This window comes from Seriola lalandi, unplaced genomic scaffold, assembly GCF_002814215.2.
Source record: "Seriola lalandi dorsalis isolate HSWRI2012SDOR001 ecotype SW California unplaced genomic scaffold, Sedor1 jcf7180002054370, whole genome shotgun sequence".
Lineage (NCBI taxonomy): Eukaryota > Metazoa > Chordata > Actinopteri > Carangiformes > Carangidae > Seriola > Seriola lalandi.
The window spans coordinates 744,121-756,186 of NW_019524923.1; the positions used below are offsets into that span (position 1 = coordinate 744,121).

Here is a 12,066-nt window from a genome sequence, read left to right on the forward strand (position 1 = left end):
ACATTCCTTTGTTTAAGTTTGAAGACTTTCATTTTGCTAGCTGGAAACCCCGTCATTCAAATTTATATCACTTTAAAATCTACAATAAACACACTACAGCGAAATATGTCCAATCTGGAATATAACTGATATACAGTATTTGAGGTTCACTGCTACCATCAGCAGATTTGGTGCTATGTTTGCCCCTAGTTTTAACACATTCTCACAATTTGTGACAGTAGGTGGGATAAATCAGACCGTACCCAAAAAAATCCCACATGTCCCACAACCTCACATATTCATAATTACCATAGGGAGGCTGACATGAATTATGTTTTCCAGTCAGCAGTTTGTATTTACCAAACATCCAGTGAGCACAGCATCAACAACCTAGTTTCCAATGAGCTCATGGGAGTTCAAATTGTACACCCATCATCAAATATTGCAACATAAACAAGCTTCAAGCAATAGATAGTCAGGCCTTGGATGCAGGGTGCTCCCACTAACGAGTGTGTGTTGAAATGGTATCTTTTAGTCCCTTATGTGCGGTCTACATCTCCATAGTGACAAAGGAAGTTTTGTAATTAGTGCTAATAACAAAAATAAGATCCAAGCAACTGAACTCAAAGCTGACTATTTCATAAAGATATCCATCATAAGGACTCTGTTAAGATATGAACTGTGCGGACCTTGGGTTTGCGGAGTGGTACAGAAGAGGTATAGAGGGGGTCTCGAAGGTCGAGCATGGAGGTGCGAGATGGGGCCAGGAGGGGGTCATCCGTGGGGTAGAGGTTGGCCCTGGACAGCCTGCTGGCCAGGTGGGCCTGGAGTCGCTGCACCTCCTCCTCCTGCTTCTGGAGAAGCAGCTCAGCTCCAACCAGGCCTTCATCAGCCCCCTCATACTGCCTACAGGGAGAAATGCAGAGGGTGCGTGTCAGAACAGTCTCATGCTGTCAGGAGGCTGTATGGAAACAACTGGTTATGTGTGATGCCTTGTGGGATTCCTCTTTTATTTACTGACATTTATTTACTATACTAGAAGACTTAAAAGTGGCAATGAGAGGGACATATGTCCAACAAAATGTGTTTATACACAAAAGAAACCCAATACTAGTTGATTGTTTTCCTCCAGCATCAGGGGAAAACAAGCGCTCTGTGCTGTTGGATGGATTGAAAACATGGTCGTTCTGTGAGCAGGCATAGCAACAGCAGGCAGTTCAGGTCTGTAATGCCAGAGATTAGAGAGACAGAGATTGCTGAATGTGGATGTCACATTAGATGACCTCACTAGCGAAGCATGGGGTTGACCCTGCTATGCCACACCAGCTGTGTGCGTGGCCCAGAGGAGCAAACCGGTCAGCTTCTTTCGTGGCTTCCCTGAACAACAAACGAACGGGCACATACAAACATGTTGACTCAAGGCGTACACGCTCCAATGCAGTGGGGCAGGTGGTGAAATTCATGCAATAACATTTCCCACCTAAACTCAACCATCAAACCAATTATTAATTCACCTATACAAATGCCATATCGGTGCAGCCAGAAGCAAACACCTGGTGCAGCCACTACAGAAGCTTAATAATCTGCTGGTGGTGGTTGTGATGGAGGGGCTACATAATGCACAACAAACACACACACACACAACCAATACTTTTTGAACAATAATTTTTCCATATTCTTGGCTCATTTCCATTTTCTAAAAAATGTGGTGGGAATGGAAAAGGGCCTTGTATGACAATTGCTTTAGGATGAGAGTCAGGATCTGCTTGGGTCTGTAACATCCATTAAGGGGCAGATTTCTGTGGATTGTAGCTGTAGGCTGTTTAGGGAGAAAACCACACTAGTAGCCACTTGTATACATATGTGTATACGTTACCTGTGCCTGTGTGTGTTGTGACTCGTCAGTGACAGGGCGTCGTGTTCAGAGGAAAGTGCAAGCTGCGAGCCGTACCGCCTCCCCTCGCTCGGTTTCTTAGCTGGAAGAGACATGGGAGCATGAGCTGTGCACACAAACACAAAAGGAGTGAATTTTGTTTTTACACGTACACAATCAAACACACCTGTCCAAATGCAGACTGGAGACACCCACGCTGGGCTGCAAATGTACGTGCATGAACATGTGCTGAGGGAGGTGGAGTATTTACCGAAAACTGAAATCAGGTCAAATCAGTGCCACAAATGGGATCTCTTTTGCCTCGTGTCGAAATTGTGAATAAAAAGATCACCACTACATTACAGCAACAGTATGTGTCAGATGGACAGAAGTTATGACTTACTGCATGTTTCAGATGGAAAAGATTCAAACAGCTTTTCTTTTTGGAACATGTTCAATATATTTCAGCTATTTCCAAATAAAACTGGCACTTTTTCCACTAGAACGTTTAAACTCTTCACAGCTGTCTGAGCTCAGCGTCAAACTTTCGTGCAACAGTGCAAAACATGAAGACAGCATTAAATGGAGTATGGGTGTTGGGCAAGCTTGAATAAACTTGCTTTTGACCTTTATTAACTCTGTCTCCTGCTGCACTGACAAGTATAAGTATATCAAGATAAGATAAGATAAGATGATATTTTTATTATATGTAATTAATATTAATCTTTTAGTCAAAGGTCTGAAATCATTATAAAAAACAACAGCACAGTTGAAAACACATAAAACTGCCTACATGAATAAATATGTGTAGTTATATTATTATTTTATTAAGTCTACTGTATAATGGTTTACATGGTCCAGTTTACATTGTGTGTGAGGTGCTGTCTGTCTGTCTGAATTGGAAACATCTCTATACCAGTGACACACTGCAGTTGTTCTTGACTGTGTGCGACCACAAGGATAAGATTGCACTGGCTGAAATGAGTTTATTTCTCTGGTTGTCTGATCTGGCATCCAGAAGGTATCAAGGGAGAATCGCTGTGTTGAAAAGGACCCTATTGAGGTGGTTTGGAAGTCTGAGCAGGATGCCAAAGGGCTCCCTGGGAAGAACTGGAGGATGCTGCTGAGGGAGGGCACCTCTTCTTGTCTGGATAAGCGGCAGAAACTTAGAGGGATGACGATGTATGGCTGCTGAAATCCTGTGAATTTTCTGCTTTGACACAAACTTTCATTTACACCTCACATGAGGCTCAGTAACAGCCAGTAAAACCTACACATTTTCATACTTGCAGTCTATGACTAACATAAGCATCAGGTCTCATGTTTGCTGGGCTTAAACCCACTAGGGATCCATAAAAAGTGTAATGAAACGTCCAATACTGACAAAATAGTTAAGAGTGACAGAATATTTCCTATTAACACGGTCATCCTCAGTGACTCAGACATCTTTCCAGACCCTGATAACTTCCCACACAACATAGCGTAACCATGTCTTTATACTTTGCTTTGTTTATTTCAGCAGGACATTGGAAGACGCTATATCTGTTGTCACAGTGAATTGAGATATTACAACTCACACAACAGGGGACATTTCCAGTTATCCCAGTCACTCACTTTGGAACCATTAAATCTGAGCTGCGGTTTTGCTCGATACCGCAGCAATAGTTTTGTTTAGTGTAGACCAGCCAAATGTTTCCCACACTATTCTGTTACTGAAATCTTGTTTATGTTATATTGCACAATTTCATTTTGTAATTAAAGTGACGGCATATTATCTTGTGCAATTCTATACAGCTCAGGACATGGTCCAATTTGACTTGCAGAACCAGGTGAGTGACTGACAGCAGCTCTCTTCCAAGTGCTTCTTAAAAAAAATCAAGGCAGAGTGGTGCACCTCCCAATTTCAAGCAGACAAAGCGCACCCTGTATGGTTTGGCATGTAAGACAGCCGGAAATCTGGCTTCGAGCAGGACAGACCACAGGAAGTGGTCAGCAGAGACAAAGAATAATTGATATCCTTTGCCAGTGGTTTTAGCCCAGACTGCTGCTGCTTTTTCAAGTGAAATTCACTCGCCATTCCAGGTGTGAATCAGTCCTTGATTAGATGGCTTAAGTGAAAATAGCAGGGCTCCAGTTCCACAGAAACAGGAATGAGAAACATGTAGTGTGGCTTCGTTGTTTTTCCTATTAACTGATTAATTTTATCTGTCGTGACAGGAATGTCACAACGAGACTGGAACAGTTTCACTATGTGGAAAAAGTAGCCCTCTTTGTTTTTTCATGTTTACCTCTGCGTCATGCACATAACCACTATGAGTTATGTGTGTGTAGCACTTGCCACAAGTTTGTATATACACAAACCACATGTCTCCATGAAAAAAATAACAATTATAATAAACGATTCAGAGGCAGCTGTTACCTTGTCTGTAGTCTGGATCTGAGGAGGTCACTGAGGGGCTTTCACTCGATGAACTGTAATCACTGTGGTACCTCTGGTGGGTGTGGACTGGGTCTGAGGGAAGACAAAAGACCATCATCGCCATCTTTAAAAATCATCAAAAACAAACCATGCAGTGGTATGAGAAAATATCTGTGAAATGAGGAAATGTATCAAACATAACCTTCATGCACATTAGAACAACTTCAAATGGTTACATGGACTTGTTTGCTGTTTGTTTGTGAGAGATGTTAAAGTGAAGCCGTTTGTCCTTCAGCATCACACGACACTGAACTTTTACAAGAAACTGTATCAGTTTTTATAAGACTTGGGCAACGTGAACTGACAAGCTACTGTTTTCTTTTGCAGGACTCGCTCCAAATCCTACTTAGACTGATGGCAACCCCAAACCATTAGACGGAAACACACAAAGCAGGTATTAGTCATGCTGTTGGTAAACACTCCTAATGAAAGACATATTTAACTACACTGAAAAGCAGCTTTAGCACAATTGTATGCAGGCATGCCTCCTGTCAGGTTGTAGAGCTTGTTGTTTGAGGGCGTTATCTTTTGTCTTGCTTGACTGACTGAACCACAGCAAGTACAGACAAGCTCACCACAATTATTTACTCTTCCCAAAGTGGTGCATCATAAACTCAATAGTGCACTGAAACTCTGGTGCAAACAACATAAGCAATGCCCAAAACAGTCTGAAAAACTATGCTGACGTGCCATGTGTTTCTCTGCCTTGTACACGAAACTTGAAAGTCCTGCTCCTCAGTATCAGCTGCATAGCTTGAATTAATGGCATTCCCAAGTCATTGCTCAGGCACTTTAACTCAGAAATATTTCACAGCACAACATACTTCTCTTTGTAATGATGTATGTCTTCTGTAAACATCATTAGTAAAAAGCATCGCGGCCCAGCAGCAGCAGCAGCAGCAGCCCTAATGTTACTAAGAACGAGAACTGGTCAAACTGTTACCCAAAATAGTTTTCCCTCTTCTGCTGGTTAGTGACTCATGAGTTCCTTTGACACCGTGTCATCTGCGTTAAAAAGGTACACAGAGGAGCACAGTCTCTTCTATGTGTTTTACAGTGATTTACCATCTTTAGCTTTACCCACGCCAGCACAAAGACTTACATATTTACAAAAACATCCATATTGACACATACATGCACAGATGCCCACACGTGTGCACCATGAAGCAGCAGTAAAGACCTGTTTATGATCTGATTAAAACCTGTCTAAACCTAAAGAGAAAGAAGAAGCATTTGTGAATTTAAGTGTTTTTATGCGCTTCTTATTTTTGTATATAAAAGAGAAGAAAATACAAGAATTCACAGAGCAACGAAATTAATCTAAATGCAATTACATCTACTAATCAGTCTTCATTACAGAACTCCACAGGAAGAAACTGCAGATGATTTTATTTAAAGTAATCCCAACAAATCTGGATGTGGAAAACTAACAGAAAAGACCACAATGCAAACTATGTAGGTCAAAGGTAATTTATGATGCTGTAGTTTGTACTTCTAAAAACTCTGCTAAAACACAAGTACCAAGCCTAAACTGTAATATATTGCAGTATAGGGGTATTATATCACATTGTATTAGATTGCCTATTGAGTGTAACACAACCACAAATGTAAATGTAATGTTATGAATGTGGCTTTTTGAGTTTTTAGTCAAGCCATGAGTGTCTGATGTGGTTGTTTGGTTAGTCGCACTTAACCTGAGCGTGAATCAACATATTTAGAGAAATCTGAAGTAAATACACCTGGGATCACCATTATATCATGACCTCAAAACACCCACAGCAGCTCAAACTAAAAGGGGGACAGAGAAATGGAGAAGGTCCCAGCAAATTAGATAGATTAACAGAGAGATCTTGCAGATAATGTGAATGTTTCACTAAATGACTGAGGGAGTGGGGGACAGAGGGTGACTCATGTAAACATGTACTACATAGCTTCTTCTAAGTGCTCATCACTGTTCTTGTTTGTTTTCCAGGAAATATGATATTATAAAACAGATGAAGACAAGGGATTAGCAAAATAAATCGGTTGATTCTGTAAGTCCCTTCCTCTTCCGCCTTAAAGCAATACAGTCAGTTAAGTGACAACACATACAGTACATTCCAAAGAGACAGTAAGAGAAGAGGAGGATCTAAGCTGTCAGCATGTTTTTGCAGTAATTATATACAAAATACGATGCTTAACAAACAGAAACACTGAGTCCATTCCTAAACTTTATCCTACTCAGCTCTATCGTGTCTTTCTCTCAGTATAGGAAATCACACACACTTGCTGGAAAGACAGTCTGTACACATTTTCAGTGGAAGAGCATCATCTCCAGGGAATGCGACCTGCATTCATTTCTCCCCTCCCTGCACCTTATCTTCTCATTTCCTCTCCCTATGACCCTGTTTTACCCCCCCGTCCCCCCATCCCCCCTCTCCCTGATTCCTCGCAGGAACCGATACAGCACAAGTTTTCTACACAAACAGCTCTTATAGGCTACGGCCTTTTGGGGTGTTCAAGCTGAGAAGAGACACAAACTCAGACTATGAGGTTATTTAAAGTCTGGTGGTCCCAGGGGGGGAGGAGGAATTCCCTTTAAAGTGTGGGCTAAAATGGCTAATAGCTTATAGAAACCCTCAAGCTTCCCGCAGGTTAACATGACTCAGAAGAAAAGAAAAACATGCAGTTTAGAGTTTGTGAAATTGCAATTTTAAGTGCACATAATGTAGACAAAAATATAGTAATGAACAAATGTCTATTTATAAATTTCCACACTGCTTGTGAACCCTTATAGTGATTGTGTTAGACATTATTCATAATGTGAAGAGGAAATGAGTCGGGCAGTTGATTAAAATGGATCAGGGGCTTTTTATAAAAATCCTAGAAACACTCAATAATCTTTCCTGGTGCAGCTTTCGGAGTGAGTGAACCAAACAGTAATATAATTATGAAAATTTGGGGGTTGTACTTTTGTGTGAAGCCCCCCCCCCCCCGGGCAGCAGAGTTCTGTATTGTTGTCAAAGCTGGACCCAACCCAGCCCAGAGCCACATGACCTGCTGCCAAGCGCCGGAAAAGTCCAATAACGTTAGGAATTCCCTCATCCGCTACGCATGACTCCAATTACAGTCTGTAAGGAAAATTTCTACTGATTGAAGCACCTTGGTACCAAGAAAAGGACGCGGGGGGGGGGACTGGATGAGACATAGGGGACAAGGTAAAAACATGCCCATGCACACACAGGCATGCACACACACTACTTTTAATTCATATTCAATCAATTGGACATATTTTGCAAACTCGCACACACACAAAAGACAGAAGAGCAGTTTGTAACTGGGTGAAACCTGAGAGCACTGACCACTGCTGCGCCATCACTTTCCTGTAGAAAAGAACAGAAAAAAGTAAGAGAAGAAGAAAGAAAAGGAGTTCTCTGCCAAGTAACACATCCACAAGGCCCCGCAAATGGTCTGTGCTCAATTAGGCCCCATTCATGCTATAGAAAATAGAGCTGGGACGGGAATACAAAAATATTTTGGCTCAGCCTTCACAGCCAAACATTCCTTCACGTCAGCATGGTGTCTCACATCAATCCTAATTTAATATTAATTAGAAGCTACTGACACAAAAAATATATATATTCTCTCTCACACACACACACACACACACACACACACACACACACACACACACACACACACACACACACACAAATGGGCTGGACAATAAACAGGGGCTATCCAACATTGTAATGTTCTTTCTCTGACACAGCTGGAGGTGGAGAAGCTCGGCTCCTCTCTTCACACCATCATATGAAATAAAATAAAAAACCTAATGCCCCTGATTACAATCAGCTAAGGGCAAAGGGGAGGGAAGGAAAGGAAGGCAGGAGTTGCTGGGGATAAAAAGCCACAGTCGAGGAAAAGAATGCTTGGTTGGTGGCTCGGTCAGCATTAAAAATAGCTGCCAGAAAAGCAGGGAGGCTGGAGGTTGGAGGGAGCTACAGAGTGGGGAATATGGAGGAACAGTGGGAGGAGGAAAAGGAAGAAGAGGTAGAAGACAGTGGTTTATTATATGAAACCATTCATCCCTCATGCTCCTCTGCTGTCCCCAAATGGCCAGCAGACGCATATAGCCACATGTGACTCATTGCATAAAACTAGCCTGCCTATGGAGACTTTACTAAGAACTCAATAAGCTCCCAAGGGAAACTTAAAGCTCTTGGAGCTGACTGCTGAGGTGTTAAACAATCGTGTTGTGTGTGCTCGGTCTAAGCATGTGATTTTTTGTTTTTTTTCAGGCTGTAAATACCTTGGGTTTGTGTATGGTCAATAACTATATTTGCATGCATGAGTGTTTATATCTGTGTGTTTACAGCCACATGTAAAAAAAAATAAAAGAGTGTGAGAGGGACTTTGCTTTATAGTAGCATGTGTGACAGCTAGCAGCAGGCTAGAATTAAGCTGGCCTGTAATTAGAATCAGCCATTTGGAAACCTCCTGTACCAGTGACTCATACATTCTGTCTAAACATTGCTGCCCAGCCACCACCAATGATACTTCATTCAAGCCAGCACCCAGCTCCCATCCCACATGGTAGTTACAGATGGACACACAACCTGCAACTAGCCCGGGTGTCTGTCTGCTCACGTCATCCTGCTCGCTGTCACATTTTCATCTCTCAGATCAGCCCAGCTGATGGCTCCATGCAGTCTCTTCACCCACATTTATTGCATGATAAATTCATTTCACCACCCAGTTTGACATTTCCTATATATCTCAACAGCACAGCTGGGACCTCAAAATGTTTTACTGTAGATTTCATTCATTGTCTCAGTCACTCGGTCACAGCCAGGAACTTCTTGGGTGGGTTTTTCCAGTTTTGAACTGTGGGTGACCCAACAAATAACAAGCATATTCACCAACGCAGCAGCCCAAGCACTACATGTTCTGACAAAGCACTGGCACCACACATTAGACAATAATGACACATGACCAAGCTCAGATGCGTCACGAAAATCCTGTTATCCTGCAATACTAATGACCTTGTTATTATTGCGTGTAATCTGTTGCAATGATGAAAATTAGAAAGGAGGCAGAGATAAAAGATTTGAAAGAACCTGTAACTGCCAAAAAAGGCTGAGTGTGTTTTGTAGTTTTTGCAGAGTGAGTCTGAGGTGAGCATCATTTCAGTTTGCTGGACACCATGTACTGTTTGTGTGTGAACTGCATAGTTAACGGAACATTTTTGAGAAGTGAATCATGGTATTTAATCAAGAGAATCACTTTTCAAAATTGTAAATTAAGTTCTCTGACGTGTGAAGATTATTCATGGTGAACTCCTCTCCAACTACCAGGATGAGCCAAAGAAATAGTTGAACAACTACAGAAACAACAGAAATAGTTGTGTAAAGAATGGAAAACCTTGACTGTCTTCCTTTTTCACCTCTGCACACCTGGCCAATCACAACATGAAGTGGCTGTGAATGGCAGATTCTTGATTTTGGAAAGGCATACTGGGGCCTTAGTGCCAAGTCCTACTCAAGAAAATGTTATACCAGTTTGACTGACATACTGTACTGGTGGCAAGAGACATGCTTTTCAAATTTCACAAGGAATTTCTACAACATAAACACATAACACTTAACAGTCACCCCGAGGACTAAAAATCAAAACTTAAAAGCACATTTATGTGAGTCTTGGGGCTGAAAACAACTGTTCCTCTATACTGCACTTTTAAGAAAGTGTTTTGTTAAGAAAGTATACTCACCATCTACTGCTTGCCTTAACGCCTGAAGTTTCCTCTGTCTCTCCTTGATCCTGTCATAGGCACCAGGGAGGCCTGAGCCTACAGACAGGGCTGAGTGGTGATGAGGCTTCCTACTCTTCAGGCCACCAAACTCAGGGTAGCAAGAATCCCTCTCCCTGGATGCCCGCAAGGGCGATTTGCGCCTGCCTATAGAGTGGGTACTTAAGGCACTGCTGCCCCTTCGCGCATCCTCCAATGCCCCAAAACGAAGAGCCTCTGGATCAATACAAGCCAAGTCCACAGAGGAAGCCCAGGTCTTCCTGGCTTGACTAGGGCCCAGTTCCCCACTGTGGAAGGGTAAAGACCTCCGGTCCAGTTCCACTGGCCGGCCTTTTTGTTGTGGATGAAGAGGGTGCAGATAGGGATAGGAGTGCTGGTGGTGGAGTGAGGGGGGTTTGGGGTAAAGTTCTGTGGGGGATTCAGAGTTCTGGTGATAATCAGACAGGGAATACTGTAGGGCTGCCCCCTCATCCCCCTTCAGCAGGCCCTGGATTGGCAGGGAACCCATAGAACGACTGAGGCCCCGGTTTAGAGATGTCTGCTCCTGAGTCCTGGCTCGATAGCGCTCCAGAACCCTGGGGGCGGCACTCCTCCCTGAGAACAAGAGAGAGCCAATGTTGTACTAAACCACAAGCAGAAGCTCACACTCAAAACACAGAATAACACACATAAAATCATTCAGCAGGTATTCAAAAGGAAAACACAAATATAAAAGATCATCTGATATATACTTCATTCTCAGTGAATAACATCATTATTAACACTACACTCAATACAGAGGGTAGTATTTATGATGAGAGGAGGGATTAACAAGGATTTTGATTTGAATAGTACAATATACTTCATTACGCTTAAGTGGCTGTCCAGCCTGGCATCCATTTCTAACAGCATCAGCATGACACAGCAACTAAACATGGCACTGTCGACTGTCGACTTCCCCTCCTTCGCTCTGATACCCTGGCACCTGCAGCAGGCCTCTCTCAGCCCCTCTACTGAAAGATTCAATGCTGCTACAGTGAATGGGATGTCTCCTCAGACACTCCAATCAGTCAGTATCAGAGATATAGTATAAAATATATTATAAGGGACAAGCTGGGCACTGTCCCTCCTGCTGATTAAATAACATCTAACAGTTTTGTGCAGCACCACAGCTGCATGTTTATGAAAGCTTCCTTCCACTCTCATGGTCTGTTAAGAGAGTGTGTTAAAACCAAGTCCCTTGTTACAGAAAGTTTCTTACTTTTTAAATTCTAATTTTCATTTTTCAAATCCGGCCCCAACTGAATAGTGCATGGTTATTCAACAGATTAGATGGCCACTGATTAGAATTAGAAGCAGCAATAGGAAGTGTCTGTTGTACAGCTCAAGGGGACAGCCATTAATGGCAAATAAAAGTAATTAATTTGCATAGCAAACCAACAAAAGTGCAAGGAAAAGCAAATTATGAAAAATGGCATGCTGCGCTTGACCTTAAGGTGTACCTATTATATCTGCCTGTCTGTTTTGTGCAGTAGCTAATTTTTCCCCTCCTTACTTAAAAACGAACAATAGAACATGCTGTGCCACAATAACGAATCATTTTTGGCAGCGGTATCATGCCCATCTATCACTGTGTCTTTCTTAAAACTGCATAATGAATGTTGCTTTCTTTGACTGTCCATAAATTTCAAGTTTGCCTTTCCAGACAAAGTTGTATATAAACTCTGCCAACGATGGCTCTTGTTTTCGAGACAAAGAGATAAACAGAAGGCAAACATGTGCATGAACAAGAGCAAAAACAAGACGAGGAGACGCAGAAATGAGAGAGCAGAAGAAGACGTTAAGTCCTGTAAAAACGCTGCATGTGGTGGTTTAATCTACAAAGCATATGCTCAGTCTTAACACATCAAAGACTGACAGACTGTCTTCCAGGAACTCAGGGAAGCACACAAGGGCTAGATTGAGTGA

At 42.3% G+C, this 12,066-nt stretch overlaps 1 protein-coding gene across 5 annotated transcripts in view; it reads right to left on the minus strand.

The window, feature by feature from the left end:
* The window catches only part of ptpn13 (protein tyrosine phosphatase non-receptor type 13), a 44,267-nt gene that overhangs the window by 17,805 nt on the left and 14,396 nt on the right, over positions 1–12,066 (minus strand). For 3 of the 5 annotated variants that reach the window (XM_087174681.1, XM_087174680.1, XM_087174679.1), the window contains exons 7-10: positions 10,081–10,713; positions 4,272–4,364; positions 1,856–1,979; positions 669–885 (exon numbers count right to left, since the gene is read on the minus strand). In XM_087174681.1, the coding sequence (XP_087030807.1) occupies positions 669–885; positions 1,856–1,979; positions 4,272–4,364; positions 10,081–10,713 (1,067 nt within the window). The remainder of the gene's footprint in view (positions 1–668; positions 886–1,855; positions 1,980–4,271; positions 4,365–10,080; positions 10,714–12,066) is intronic. The other 2 variants (XM_023408633.2, XM_023408632.2) reach the window with 1 other exon arrangement.